This window comes from Vipera berus (genome assembly GCF_964194415.1).
Source record: "Vipera berus genome assembly, chromosome: 3".
Taxonomy (NCBI): Eukaryota; Metazoa; Chordata; class Lepidosauria; order Squamata; family Viperidae; genus Vipera; species Vipera berus.
In genome coordinates this window covers 140,940,238-140,956,382 of record NC_138204.1, presented here as the reverse complement: position 1 = coordinate 140,956,382, position 16,145 = coordinate 140,940,238, and the positions used below count along the sequence as shown (strand labels likewise).

Genomic DNA, 16,145 nt, shown 5'->3' with positions numbered 1-16,145 from the left:
ACGGGGGGAGGCTCAGCTAATCTCAATGTACACATGTTGTACTTTGACAATAAAAGGTTTATTATTATCTGAAGTTCTCAACAAACTTCCCATTGACTCCAGTGAACTTTTTCCAACATTTTTTTTCCTCCACATTTATTACATAATGGCCATCTTGTTAAAATTTTACCAGGGAGATGAATTCTGATGCTCAGAAAGTTACACATGTGACTGAAGCATGAGCAAAAGTATTTCAATCTTTCTGTGCTGAGCAGAAGCACTAGCCTCTTCTATAGCCTGCAAGAGCTGTTAATATTGGTAATATTACTTGAGCACTGAAGTTTATTTACAACAACAAATGCCAAATTATTTTTGTTTTTCTTGAATAAAAGAAAATAAATACAGGTAGTCCTGAATTTACAACTGTTCATTTAGTGAGTTACAACGACACTGAAAAAAGTGGCTATTTTTCACAGTTATAACTTGTGCAGCATACCCACAATCATGGGGTCAAAATTCAGATGCTTGTCAACTGGTTCGTATTTATGACCATTGCTGTGTCTCAAAGTCATGTGATCCCTTTTGCGACCTTCTGGTAACCAAAGTCAATGAGGAAACCAGATTCACTTAACAACCGTGTTACTAACTTATCAACTGCAATGATTAACAACTAAAGGAAGAAAGATTGTAAAATGGGGGCAAAGCTCACTAAACAAATGTCTCACTTAACAGAAATTTTGGGCTCAATTGTGGTCATAAGTCAAGATCTACCTGTATTACTAATGAGACTACAAACCTGTCAACACACATAGGGGTTTTGCTTCTGGATCAACAGGAAAAAAGATCTTTTTAAAGAACTAAACAATGTACTACTTCTAAGAAGTAGCTTTTATTGGTTTGTATTACTTATTGCACATGATCCAGCCAGCCTATTAGGCATAAAGTATCAAGCAGTTATCATTTAAAATGTCAATCAGATTTTCCTTAATACATTGGGGTGAACCCAGGATTGACTAAGCTCCCCAAGTCCCAAGAACGTAGTGGACCATGCCATTCATGCTTCTTATTCCCCCTTAAAGAAGGGAAATAGTCTTTGGGGAATGGTAATTTGCAGACCTTTCAAAATGATAGTCCAAACCCCAGATGCATGTTCTTTTTATTAAGAAAGGGAGCATGGTTAATAACGTGTACTTTAATCCTAAAAAAACCTTTTTTTTTCAATAGAAAAATGTGGCTTTTTATCGAACAGTCTACACACTTTTCCAATATATTGCAAATGCTTATTTATTTGGTTTATGTACTTTCCACCTGGCAAATGTACTTTGTTCTAGATAAACATTTAAAAATTGAGAATCAAATGAAAAATGGAAACAGTGAAGGTGACAGTGTCAAAGGCTAGTATAAAAGAAAGAAAAGTAGCACGTTAAACTATTAGATGGTCATTGAAACATCTTGTTTTAGTACTTTAAAATGTGTGTGTTAATGTTTGTGTGCATCCGCACGCATGTGTGTACAGGCACAGATATAGAGAAGATTCCAATGAGGTTCTTGGAGAAGAATCTTTGTATTAACTAAGTCCTTCATTTGTCTTTTCATTCTTAAAGAGCAGCTTACTATTTTGCTGAAATATTATTTATTGTCAGATTAATGATATACAGTATATATAAAACTGAGATTACAGTACATACATGTTTGTATTTGCAGTAGCTGTCAGCCATTCTCCAACCAGTCCTATAATGTCAAGGCCACTGGAGAGTTGGTTGAAATAACGGGGATGTGCTTAAAAATACAAATGTTAGAAATACATCATTTTAATTCACTGTAACTGTTGCAATAAAGCATCCACAGGGAGTTGGAAGATAGTGTAAAAAAAAGCATTTAGCCCGTGTGCCTAGATGTTTTATATATAAAAAGAGGTGGCATTTTTTTATGGGACTACAATATCCATCAAAACATTCATGGCACAGCGGTGAACAAAGAGCAAAAGTCTCTTCCTGAATCTGCATTACAAAAGTCACTTATGAGAGATGCATCCAAGAAAGAATACTGTGAAAAATGATATAGTCCGTGAAAGTTTGAGCTGTGGAGATTTATATTTTAGAAGTCTGCATTGGAAAAGCTTAAAAATCATAAAATCTAGCATCAGGGTGAAGAAAAGGCAAAAGACAACCCCCCCCCTAAAATTATAGTCTCTAGGGAAGAATTGGTAGTTGTAGACATTTGCTGGTGCATGAGAAGTAATGAAATTAGCTTAGCTAGTAAAATCCTCAGAACATGCTTGCTCATGGTGGAACAATGCAATTGCATGCACAAGAAACCTGAGAGTCACAAGAATAGGAAACTTACAGGTAAAGGTAAAGTTTCCCCCGCACATGTGTGCTAGTCGTTTCCAACTCTAGGGGCCGGTGCTCATCTCCGTTTCAAAGCCGAAGAGCCAGCGTTTGTCTGAGGACATCTCCGTGGTCATGTGGCCGGCATGACTAGACACCAAAGGCACATGGAACGCTGTTACCTTCCCATCATAGTGGTCCCTATTTTTCTACTTGCATTTTTACGTGCTTTCGAACTGCTAGGTTGGCAGAAGATAGGAAACTTATGATAATGCTAATATATGTGTGTTGTGTGAGGGTAAAGGTTTGTTATCCGAGCTTGTGGGTTGGTTTCCCAACGTTTTGTAACATCTTACCTAGCTTGATGATGAAACGTTCGGACACCAACCCACAAGCTCAGAGAAGGATCCTTCACCCTCATCCTACACTACACTTTAGCTACAAATGTTCTCCACTATTGCAGATAGATAGATGATAGATAGATAGATAGATAGATAGATAGATAGATAGATAGATAGTTAGATAGATAGATAGATAGAGATAGAGATAGAGATAGAGATAGAGATAGAGATAGAGATAGATAGATAGATAGATAGATAGATAGATAGATAGATAGATAGATAGATAGATAGATAGATAGATAGATAACTGTTACAGGTATGTCAAAGGCAACGGCTTAAGAAAAGTGGAACTTGGGGAGAGGGCGGTGCAGTGTACTAAGCATAGCACAATGTACCACTTGTTACTGGAAAATAGGGGTAAATGTGCTGGTGACTGCTAAACATTGCAAATGCAAGCTAAGCGATATTAACAAATCTTGATAAAGTCATAGGATAACCTATGAGAGATTGGCTTAAGGTGGGTTTAGGGAGAAGCATCTATAAAAACTGTACTATAGCAGGAGTGGTCTTAACACAGGCCTGGTGGGAATGATCCCCTTGCTTCCTTTCTTCTACGCAGAATAAAGCTTTTGTAAATCTCCACTTCAGTATGAGGTTTATTGGGCATCACATCCCAGGCAGAAGCAGTTTTCTGGGGCAACAAGGGGACTTTGTGTTTAGTTCTGAGCAGTGCTTTTTTTGTAAAAGAAAAAGGTGCCGGAACTCACACATGTCATACAACCCATCTTGCCTACCCTACAAGGTTCCATCCAAAAAAGGTGCCGGAACTCCGTTCTGAGCGTTCTATGAGAAAAAAAGCCCTGGTTCTGAGAAATCCCATTCTTCCTGTCTTGGCTTCACTCTCTGCTCTGTTTCTCTTCCCCTACAGCTCTTGAAACACTTACGGTAATATTTTTGTTTGTTTGCATTTCCTCATCTTTCAGCCTTCTCCCTGCATTTTCTCAAACTTTTTGCGTGCTTTGTGAAAATAAGTGAGACTTTGTTACAGATATAAGTTTCAAATCCATTAAAATACCTAATGCCTTTTCCATGCAAACAACAGCCTCCTATAGCTATTAGTCACTCAATCAGATAAGCTATGTCTGCTTCCTTCTACCAGGCTCCAAAGGCAACAGGTCACATGGGGAAAAAAAGTCACACCTGGAGGAGATGTTTGTGCCACTCTTCCCTCTTTTTAACTTAAGAGTGAAGGACTGTAATTTTAAATAAAAGTTTACATGCAAAGTTTTTGTCATATGTGCAGGACGGTACGATCTCTTCTCCAACATGCAAACAGACAAGTGTACAAACTAGTTTTGTGTCTACCCCAAAGTGGAGTTTCAAAAAAATAAATAAATCAGTAGCTTATTACATGAATAAACATAGTAGTATACAAAGAACCAACAATCAGTCATTAAGTGAAGACTACCTGTGTTTGGAAGCATTTTGCTTTTAAAAGTGAAAGTTTCATTTAGATGATGAACAGATATTGGAACATCTGGTGGATTGCTTAAAACAGTGCTGCAAAATCACATTACACAGTAAGTTACCTGTTTTAACACCATATTTCAAGGTGTCCCTGCAGTCTATAAGAATTTGCTCCAGAGGCTCAGGGTGATCAGAGAGTTCCAAATTGAAGCCTTCTAGCCCTTCCAGAAGCTGATGTGGATGGTGGAAATCCAGCACTTTGCTCTTTCCGTCTATGGCCTTTTTGATATAACTGAAGATAATATCCACCACTTCATGAAGAAAATGTTTGGTGCTTTCCTCACCATTCCAAGCTGGCAACAAATCTAAGGAAACAGCCCCGGATAAAATAACATTTTTGTGAAAAGTAGAATTTAGGAGGAAAGTAATGATGAAAGTGAAACAAAGAATTGCCACACGGTTGGAGGATTCCTTCATAATTGTACGTCCCCAATTGGATAGAAAAACCAAGTTCTCCTAGTTCTTTCACTTGTTTCTCTGCTTTATAAAAAGATAAACTACATTTCCAAACTTTCCTAAATAAACCTGTTAAATTTAAAGCGTTAAGCCATTTCCTGAGAGTCGTAGGCCAACAGATCTGATGAACAAACAATTCTACTGAAAGTGATACCATGCAGATATTAAGAAAATAAATAAAATAATGGAGCAAAACTTTATTCTCTTTAGATAAGAACAAAGCCATCAAAAGTTCCCTATACATGTCAACAGGTTTCCTTTCAAACACACAGACTGAAAAATCGCAAAACACACAAATTGAAACATGTATTTTCAGATAAATGTTAGTATTACCTGAGCCATATATGTTCGAAAAATTTGTTTCAAAGTTTTGAAAAGCAGATTTTTTTCCTTTCTCTTCATGTTCTCCATGTAAAGTAGAAATATGTTTGGATTTCTGTTGGTGAGGTTCTGAATGGGCCGGCCCATCTGGGAAAGTAGCACAAGAATAAGCATCTTTTTAAAAAAATTACCATACCAATGTTTGAGTAGCAGGTAGAAGACCTTAGGTGATTAACTGCTGTGCTTGAAGGTTAGAGTAACTGCCCTAAAAGGTAACCTCAAACAGGAATACAGAATTTTAGGATAAAAAATAAAATAGCTAATGGATTTTTCTTCTTCCTCTGATATTTTTATCTGCTTTGGTACATACTCTTAAAAAATGATGGTTTTGACTATATTATAATGATTAGTTTCTTAGAGATGGAGCAGGTGACTTCCGTCTCATCTCCAGATTTCTTCAGCCATTAATGTGATTCGTAGACTTGCAGATGCTGTATGTACAATCCATTATGAGATTAGGACCATGAGCAGAGAAAACAGAGCAAGGCAGGCTGGCCCCACTTTCTCTTGCTTAACCTTATTATTATGCACAACGTGGTTTGAGAAGACTCAAGGCTAGGAGGAAGACCATAGACCCTCTACCAAGTTCTATGTCACATAGGAAACTTGCAGTCCCTTGGAATAAGCAGCCATAATAAATTTAATGTAAATAAATAAATAGTAAACATCAGGACCAGGTTCTCTATACATCACAGGAGAAATGAGTTATTGTCTTTATTTCTGGTTTCTTTGCACTTTGATTCTTTTTTCTCCTATCTTGGTTTCTGGAGGTACAAAGTAGGCTTTTAAACTAATTACTGTAGTTCCTGAAATATTAGTTATTTGTATGTGACTGTATTTTTTATTTTATTTTTCCCTGAACATAAACTTTTTTTTTTAAATTCCATTTATATCCCGCCCTTCTCCGAAGACTCAGGGTGGCTTACAATCTAAGAAGCACAAATCAATGTGCTTAGCAATAGCCTTCATTCTATGTATATGCCTGCTTATTAGGGCTTTCACACACACCCCAAGCGGCATTATTACAAAGTCAGCTTATTGCCCCCAACAATCTGGGTCCTCATTTTACCTACCTTGGAAGGATGGAAGGCTGAGTCAACCTTGAGCCTGGTGGGATGCGAACCTGCACTAATTGCAGGCAGCTGGTGTTACTTAAGGAGGCATCAGCCCACTGCTCCACCAAGGCTCTTGTGGGTAGGTTACATACATTTTCTTGTTCATGTGCACCTCAGGAGTTTCCTGAGTAATCTGTTATTTGTTGATGTGTATGACTTCCAGTCTGATCAGAATTCAGACAACTGAGGTCCCTACTACAATGAATTATAATTATTTAATTAAAAACCTTTAACTGAAGGATTCCACATCCCATGAAACTATAGCAACATTTACAATTTCTAAATGAATATAGTCATTTTTAGGGTGCTGTACTACTTCATAAGGGGACGCGGTGGCTCAGTGGGTTAGGACGCTGAGCTTGTCGATCAGAAGGTCGGCAGTTTGGCGGGTCGAATCCCGAGTGCCGCGTAGCAGAGTGAGCGCCTGCTACTCGTCCTAGCTTCTGCCAACCTAGCAGTTCGAAAGCACATAAAAATGCAAGTAGAAAAATAGGGACCACTCCGGTGGGAAGGTAACAGCGTTCCGTGCGCCTTTGGCGTCTAGTCATGCCGGCCACATGACCACGGAGACATCCTCGGATGAGCGCTGGCTCTTCGGCTTTGAAACGGAGATGAGCACCGGCCCCTAGAGTTGGAAACGACTAGCACGCACGTGCGGGGGAACCTTTACCTTTACCTTTTTACTACTTCATAATATCTTTGCCTAACTTATAGCTCTATTGAAAACCATAGTTAGAGCTTCATAGTGTACTTGTACAAATCTACACACCTCTATCTGCATGGGTGAAAGAGATTTAATCTTTTCTTTGGCCTGATATTACTAAAAATAATAACCACTCGTTAGCATGGCTACAAGACATATAAAAATACCCTGGTTTCTTTAATTAGAAAGGGCATTTGGTAAAGTAGATGATATTTGATTTGAGCTGAATTTCAGCTTGAAAATCAATCAATGAGACTTTAGTGGAGCCCTTTTTCTAGTACTTTCAGCAGGCATATATGATGCCAATGGTGATTTGGAAGAGAAAAAAAAACATTGATAAGAGATGTGAAATGTTCTGCCCAACTTTATTGTTATCTGATGATGCTTTTCTCTGAAACAATATTTACTTTTTAAACAGTTTTAAGAAAAGATATTCAGTGTGACTGCAAATGTTTTAATATCCTGATTTTCTTTGTGATACAGAATACTTATTTAAATATGCACAAAGGAAAAACAACTTAAATATCAGGGTTCCTAAAGATAAGAACAGATTTCACCTTACTTGTGCTTTTGTAGATTGAAACTTCTGCCAATCTAATTTCATTAGAAATAAACTGAACAAAATAGAGAACAAATCATTATAAAGTGGAGGTGAAATATAAACCCCACAGTAATAACACAGATTAAAATGATGTCACCATGCAAGCACGAAATTGCATAAATGTTTTTTTTTAACCTGGCTTTAGGGCATTCAAAGAAAAGACTGAACATGTCTTCTAGGCTTTCCTTTGTTCTATATATCCACCTTTTCTTTTCTGTGTTCAAAACAAACACAGGACCAAACCTCAATTAACTGTTTTCATTCCCCAAATTATATAATCAAATCTACCAATAACAAAACACAATGCTTTCTTTAGAATGGGTGAGGGTGTTGTTTTTTTTCTGTGTGGGAAAAAATTGGGAGGCACGCAAGCAAGACAAAGACCAGTCCTACTGTTGTGTACTTGGTTCTTTGCTTGAGCGAAGAGACGAGGCGAATGAGTTCAGTCAGAAACACTCTTTATTTGCTTGCAGTCACCAAACTGGAAAAACAGGCCTGCGAATGCAGCTATTTATACCCTGGCCTCTAGGTGGCAGCCGATAGGTTTAAAGCAACCTATTGCCGCCCTAGAAGCTGCCAATGGTGGTGCTGGAGATGGGTTGACTGAGGAGCTGGGAGCCGTTAGCCAGCTCCCTGCTTAAACAACCTTCCAGCAATCAAAACCCACGTGATACACTCAGTAAAACAAAGCCCAATACATTACACCCCTCCCCCCTAGAATGTACACACATTATAGCAACAAAAGGAATACAGAATAGCAGTATGCATGAGTACAGCATTGTTCCACATATTCGCTAATACAGAGGCTTTCCTGACTAGCAGTGTCACTGCATTTTTTTTAGTTTTGCCAGCTTTGTTCATTTCTGTCTGTATATTTTCCCCTACTCTCTGCACCTGTGTTACTATCTTATCATGTAACCATAGTGATTGTCACATGTCCAGCCATGTTATGGTTTTACTCTGTTTTGTCCTACTAAGTGCGCATGGCTAGAAAAAGTTTTCTCACTTTTACTTTGTATTCTGCCTGATGAGAGATGTAGTCAGTTAGGTCTTTTGTTTTCTCATTAAAAGTTTTACAGTAGAATATGCCTCGGATTTCTTTCTTTGATGTTCACCATGCATCAAATGAACCATGGTTCATCACCTTCTGATAGGGGAGTAATAATCCTCCCCTGACAAGCAGCAATTTCAGTGACAATACATTACAGCACAATTATTTTAGGACAAAATCCTGTAAGTACGCAGGAAGTTTGCGAACCCTTGTAGATCACCTGGGTGATCCCGGCAGCTCCTGGGCTACCAGCTTGCCCGCTGGGCTGGTAGACCAGGATCCCTGTGTCCAAGAGAGTTTGGCTGACTCGTGTTTCTCTGGCTGGCCATTCCAGGTCAGCCCACCCCAGAGTCACTGACCCCCTACTACGACAATGTCCAGGTGCCCAGAAAACCCCTTAAATTTGACGGCAGTGTGGCCTTGCTCTTGACTTAATTGACCCCATTTTGGCTTAATGGGGCGGTGAGCTCCTGTGCAGCAAACACTTCTGCGGCTGGAGCAAAACCCTATGTTAAACTGCCCCGGGGCCCCAGTACCTCTCCTGATTGGAATGTCTGACTGGCGATTCGATTGCTGGTCTCTCTGATGACCTCTGCAGATGGATGTGATGTGGCCGGTCTTCCTGTAGGCCTGGCACATGGCTGTTCAGAACCTACAGTCCAAGCGTTGGTGGCAGCCACCACACCCTGGGCACCTAAGGAAGGGATGTGCCTTGTAAGTTGTCCCTTGTTGCTTGTCGCTGCAATGTGTTGGTCGTCGTGCCTTTGGAGCTTGTCAACTTCTGTGTTGTCATCGGAGTCTTCAGCATGTTCGACATCCTTGTGGTGGACAGCCTCCTCTTGCTGTGCTGTTTTGGCGAGCCACATGGCTCATATGGCCCCGCCGGCGGCTTCGTCCACCAAGATCTCCTTCAGTGTGTCAGTGTTGTGATTCAGAGTCAGCCTGTGGGTTCGGCAGTTGGGTCGGACGACGACTCAGAGGGAGGGGGGGGGTGTTGAAGATCTTGCTGATGATAGCCCTCAGGCAGGCCCCTCCCACTTGGTCACCATGGAGACCCAGCTGTGTGAGCCTGACAGTGTGGATGAAGATGACCCACAGCTGGCCCTGTTCAAGGATGCCCGACGCAGGAGGCAGTCAAGTAGGAGCAAACAGAGGAAGGCTGTGGGGCTTCTCGGAAGGAGGCAAAGAGAGGCCATGCCCTGAACTCTTTATAAAGGGAATGTTTGGGGAGGGCTGGTTTGCTGAAAGCAACCGCTCAGATAGTGTTTCAAAGCTCCTGTATCTTGGTACGTGTCTTGTTTGTTTTTGTAATAAATTTGGCAGACGTATTCCAGCCTCTTGCCGTTTATAAAGGGGTTGCCTTTTCTGCAAGGCCGGTAGCAGGCTGGTACAGAACAGTCTGGAAACAACAGAGTCTCTTTGGTGAAGAGCTTTTGTTGCAACTCTCAATTCTGGAGGCCGCAGACGAGTCAGTCCCAGAGCCTCTCCTCTAAGTCGGAGAACTGGCACAGGCGTATGGCCTGCCTCAACACTGCAATGAATTCACCCGGCTATTGAATCCTCTGTTCGAACACATGGTGCCAAGTGATTACCAACAGCTTGGGCTGGAAGTGGTCACCGAGCCATTTCTTCAAGTCCGTGAACGTTACAGACTCCAATGGCGTCGGCGCGAACAAGTTCTCTGCGATGTCAAACCTAGCTGGGCCACAAACACACAGGAGCGTAGTGGCCTTCAGGCTGTCCTCGGTGACTTGATTGGTGCAGAGGTAGTTCTCAACCCTGGATAGATATGAGGACCATCTTTCTGGGTGAGCTATGTCAAATTCTTCCAGCTTTCCAACCTTTGCCATTTCGGGTTGGTCTTCATGGCTGGAGCTCCTTGTCCTGCTCCTCGGTGTGCCCAGGGACTGATCCTCTGGGTCCGTGGTCGCTAGCATGGCTGTGCTAGGCTGACCATAGGGGAGGGGAATTGCTTTCCCGCCAGGCACGTTCCGGCATCTCCTCTAGTGACTCTCAGCTCTGTTGGAGAAGCAGAATCCCACCTTCGTTGCCAGTGTTGTGTACTGGGTTCTTTGCTTGAGCGAAGAGACGAGGCAAGTGAGTTCAGTCAGAAACACACTTTATTTGCTTGCAGGAACCGAACTGGGGAAATAGGCCTGCGAATGCAGCTATTTATACCCTGGCCTTTAGGTGGCAGCCAATAGGTTTAAAGCAACCTATTGCCGCCCTCGAAGCAGCCAATGGCGGCGCTGGAGACGGGTTGTTTGAGGAGCTGGGAGCCGTTAGCCAGCTCCCTGCTTAAATAACCTTTCAGCAATCAAAACCCACCTGATACACTCAGTAAAACAAAGCCCAATACATTACACCTACCTTATTATTTTGACATCCAAGCCTTTTATTTTAACATGTTCCTACTTCCTTCAACTTGCATGCCTTAAACATTCTTGCAGTTTTAAAAGCCTAGCAAATATTTCCCACTCATTTGTGTGCAACCTATGGTATTATCTCTCATCCTACTTCATTTAACTTTGTACCTATGCTCATGCTCTACTGAACTTTTTGTCTCCATGCTTTACCAACCCCCCCTTCACTATTTTCCTTTTGAAATGATGCATTCACAATTATCTGCACTTCCTGTTTGGTTCAGCATGATTCATCCACCAGTTCTGAAGTGCAGGAATGCTGGAGTGCATTTGCCCTGCTCCAGGAACCAAGGTGAACCTCTGCAATGTTTTCTTACTTTATCTCAGAATTAGTGTTTTTCACCTTCTGATAGAAGAAGAGATGACAACTGGCTTGTCTGCTACATTTCACTGAGTATAAACAATGGACTAGTATGTGTTGTTGAAGGAACACGCCTCCTCTCCCTTGTTGCTGCAGTGCACAACCATTTTATCTGGGTTTGAATTAAATGCGCTGCTCAGAAGGAATAATGCAAATTATCTAAAATTCAAATTCTTGCATCTTCCCAAGTTTGGATCCATAATCTTCCCTGCAGGGACTGTTGTACTAGAACTCCACTAGTATAATCATACGGTATTGTCTTCTGGTTTATCTGTCTTTACTTTCTTCATTATGTTCTGGGGTGATTTGTCATCTGAGTACCAACTGATTAGCTTTTCTATATTTACTAATGTTAGCTAAGTCCTTCTCACAGTAATTCAGGGGTATTCAAACTTGGTCCTTTTATGACTTGTGGACATGCTGGCTGAGGAATTCTGGGAGTTGAAGTCCATAAGTCATAAAAGGGCCAAGTTTGAAGACCTCTGCAGTAATTCATGTCCTTGTTACTTCTCATTTACACCACTGCAACACACTATAGTTCTTCTTTTTTGAAGGCAAGGAAGAAGAAGAGCAAGAAGGCCAGAAGATGAATTAGAAGAAAAAACATACCTGAGACGGTTACAACACAGATGCTGCTAATCCATGGAGCCCTTCCAGAATTTCATATATTTTTTTTTAAGTTAGGGCAAATGTTCTACAAAGGTTCACCTTTTTCAGAGATAGTGTAGTTAATATTTAAAGTACATGAATTTGAACTTACTTTAAATTGTCATCAATTATCAATTCATTAATCATCAAGCTTCCTGGTTGCCTTATGACTTATCTCATAATTTGTGCTACTTTTCAGGATTGCTCAGGATTCTCCTTACTAAAGTATTAATAAGGGGAATCAAGCTCTTGGAAGATGATAAGCTCTTATAGAAAGTGTCAAGCAATAACATTCGATGTTAGCAGCATTGACATCATGTTTGAAAGTTTCAGGTCAAATCAGCCTCAACTAGGACAAAATTCTGCAGCTGATTGTTCAGATGCCAAGAGAACATTTGTGCTCTTTGTGTTATCGCCTATTAATCTAAATTACTCCAAGTATTCTAGATAAAGTAGACCATTTTGATAGATGATAGAACTTTCCACAGGGGGGAAAAATAGAAGGATAGCATTACTGTGTATTCTCTCACTCAGTGTGGTGGACATGTTTCTCAGGCTTTTGACTTTGTTTCCCTGAAATACATTATGGAGGAACTGCTGCTTTTAGATCGATAGGAAACTCAAAAACCTTGCTTAAGTATTCTTTACATTGCTTCATTTTGTTAGGGTATCTCCCAGTTACAACGATATGCTCCTATTAGCCGTATGCTTCATAGATCAAATTAGCACAGAATCCAGGAAGACAAACTCAGTAACAAGGAAGTTTATCTTTTTATTTTGCCATAGACATCAAAATATTTCATTCGCTTCTTGTTTTATTTACAGAAGCACAGATTTGGGAAACTATGCAAGTATTCATAGACTTCACCAACTGAGCTTTTTGCTCAGGGATCTTATTACTAAGCTACAATTTCTTATCACAGTGGTTAGGTTCACACTTCACATTGTACTAAAACCAAATGTACCATATTATGATCACCTTGGATCCCAAGTACTTAAGGATCTTCTTAGTTTTCTGAATTATGCTTAGAAGGAAATAATAGGTTTTATAGACGTGTCTTTTTCCCACATTAGTGTCATCCTTCCCAGGTAAATCAGGCAGAAACCATGACCTGATGAGCTATTATTACCAAAAGGATTAAATGGTGACACCACCATTGCCTGGGGGACACCCAGTTGGGGCTCTTTTTATGTCCCTGTTAAGTTGCCGACCAAAGTGATAACCATCTACTTGTGGTCTCCCGCTTTCAAACTGCTGGGTTGGCAGCTGGAGCATGTGATGGGAGCTCACCCAGATAGTGGCAACAACCAGGTCTCAAACATGGATCAACCCAGTGTCTTAACCATGTGAGCCACTAAGCTCTCTACCTGATGAGCTAATTCTACTTTATTGTGAGGTTACATTAACAGAACCTTTTAAATCTAGAAGTACACATCTTTAGCCTGATAAGTTAGGGAGGATCCTTTCTGAATTCATTTCTCTGCCCACTATGCAGCTGTAGAATCACCCCCCACGTCTGATCATTCCCTATGAAGTGTGACTCCTGCCCCCCCCCGAAGAGTGTAGTTCTAGCATAGTTCTAGTCCTGCCTTAGACATAAACACAGCTTGAGCTGTGGGAACCACTTCTGAAAAACTTTGCCAAAAAAACTGCAGGGACTTTTTCAAGCAGATGTCAGATGTCAACACTGACTTGAAGGTACAAAACAAACAAAACCCCACAAAAACATACCTTCCTGCATTACTTCTATTACTTCCTGCATTACATCAGTTTCCTATTAGCTTAAATCTGCACCACCACATTGCAACAATGAATCTACTAGCAAACAGCACCCACAAATAGTTGCTTGGAAAAGTGAATTTATTATCTGAAAAAACAAAAACAGGTTACTGTTTTCTTTTTTAATCGAAAGCACATGTCCAACATTCAGAATAAAGCAGATGAAAAAGTCATAGGTCCAGTGAAGTCTTAGGAAGTTCCATCCTGAGACTCTAAATATACTTAAGCTTCAAGAAGGTTTCTTTGGATTATTTTTTTAAAAAATAAACTAATCTATTTCAAAAGAAATTGAAAAAAAATCTCTTCTAGTCCCCAGGGGAAAAAAAAGGTTTTAAGGTTTAAGTATTTCTTTTCCAGCACACTTTCCCCCCCCCCATAAAATCCACAACTGAATCACATAAATCGTTTTGAGATGCCCAGAGAAAATGAAGCTTTACCTGCAAGAAATTTTTCTTCCCTTAGAGGTGTTTTCCCATAGAGATCTTCCAACTGTTAACAGTCTCAAAACTCTCCCATTCCCAAGATCCTGATCAGCTGCAGAGCAATCCTAAAGCTGTTTTCTATTTTTGGAACTCTGGAAGAGCTAGAATATTTTCAGAGGGGATATGGGTAGAGGGTGAGACAATGATACCTTTAGGCTTACTTGGGTGGGTAATCCTCTGGAAATCCATCTGCTTCTTTCTGAATAATCCTGCACCACTGAGTAATATCCACAGTACTAAAAACAAAAAAAGACAAGAAAAAATTATAGCAATAGAACTGAACGCAAGTATCCACAAATGTACCTCCTGCTGAACTAATTTATTTCATTATGGAGTATTTCATAATACTAGACTGCTCAGTGCCTCTGGGCATTCCACTACATGATTGGAAAATAGGCGGAGACAAAAATTTGAGATTTAATTTATGAGGAACTTGTTTTTTAAAGAGACAATGTTGTTTTTATTGCTACAGCCATTTCTTCATTCTTACCCACCAAACCGAACGAGAACTGATAGGAAAAAAAAATGTGTGGCATTGATAAGACTGGCTCTACTTTTTCCCTATCTTCCTGGAATAAACTTGTTCGTGAAAAGAAGTTTCTATGAGAAGAGGTTTTTGAAAAGAATGTGCTGTTGGCTGAATCAGGAAGAAAAAAAAAAGTCTGTTCCATGAAATAGCTTGGAATCTTCAGGACATATCCAACGTAGGACATATCTAGAGATTAAAAGAACAATCTGCATTTGTTATTTGGAATGACTAACTTTTTGTCCTTTGAGAAATAGCTGATGGGAAACAAAAGAAGTATAGGAAAACACCTATGGAAGTACTTTGGTACTGTGCACAATATGTTTCCTATAGGTCTATTTATACCTTCTTTGGGGTGGAATGAAATAATGTTATGCCAAAATCTACTTTTAAGTTACTCAAAACATTTTTTTTCTGCTTTCCAGAAATCTGGCTGTTATTCCAGCAGATAATCCTACTCTGTTTTAGCTCTTCTATCCTCTTCGTTTTTTAAAAAAAGTAATTTTATGAAATGTTACAATTAAAAAGATAAAGCTAATTAAGGATCAGGCTAGAAATCAGCAGATCATGAGTTATAGTCTGGCCTAAGGCATTTGGTCAGATACTCTCTTTTGACCCAACTCACTTCACAAAGTTGTTGTTGTGGGGAAAATAGGAGGAACAAGGAATATGTTCACCAATTTATTTATTTATTTATTCGTTCATTTATTCATTCATTTGAGTTGCTTATAAAAATAATAAAAGTAGGATGTCAAAAAAATAAACTAAGGAAAATAAAAGTGAGAAGAAAAAAGTGCAGAAATTAAAATGAGAAAAATGGAAAAGGAAAACATAAAGATATGGTAAAGAAAAGAATTATATAAAGAAATGACTACCCCTTTCATCGCAAGTAGTAACATATCACCTCTTAAAAATATAACAAATGGTCTCTTCTTCCCATATCTCTTGTCAATAAGCAGATCCTTAAAGCCTTATCATTCAGTCCTGATCAGCAGACTCAGTTACTAGAAATGACAATATATCTATTTTAACCTTAATTAAGTAAACCAACTTTAAATACTTTCCTTCTACTTTTAACAATCTTGATCTTTCATTCTGTCAAATAATGTCCTAGAACTTTATTTCTTTTCATTTTTTGTGTGCCCTTTCTTATAAAAATTCTTCAAAATTTTAACAAGTGTCTTATGAATCCATTATAAAGAAGTTATCCAGGTTACTCTTTCAGATTAATCCTTTTAATTATTAAGACATGAGCCAGTTTCATTTGTACAGCCAGTGTAGCATCTTTTTCCATATCATTCCTGTAGTCTGTTAAATCACTTTCAGATCAGTCTCAGTCTATCTTTTTCAGAATCATCTTTGACATAAAAATTGCAACCTTGCTAGTAATATGCAAGTTTATCCCCTACAAGCAATAAGACACTTTCTCCTGGGTGTCCAA

General features: G+C 39.5%; 1 protein-coding gene across 3 annotated transcripts in view; it reads right to left on the bottom strand.

Annotated features, from left to right (window-relative positions):
* Positions 1-14,548, bottom strand: part of LOC308665223 (glutamate decarboxylase 1-like) — a 36,166-nt gene extending 21,618 nt beyond the window's left edge. For 2 of the 3 annotated variants that reach the window (XM_081322970.1, XM_081322972.1), the window contains exons 1-4: positions 14,328-14,548; positions 4,967-5,101; positions 4,240-4,482; positions 1,668-1,758 (exon numbers count right to left, since the gene is read on the bottom strand). In XM_081322970.1, coding sequence (XP_081179096.1) covers positions 1,668-1,758; positions 4,240-4,482; positions 4,967-5,101; positions 14,328-14,367 — 509 coding nt within the window. In that variant the 5' untranslated portion in view covers positions 14,368-14,548. The remainder of the gene's footprint in view (positions 1-1,667; positions 1,759-4,239; positions 4,483-4,966; positions 5,102-14,327) is intronic. The other variant, XM_081322971.1, reaches the window with a different exon arrangement.
* Between the last annotated feature and the right edge of the window lie 1,597 nt (positions 14,549-16,145).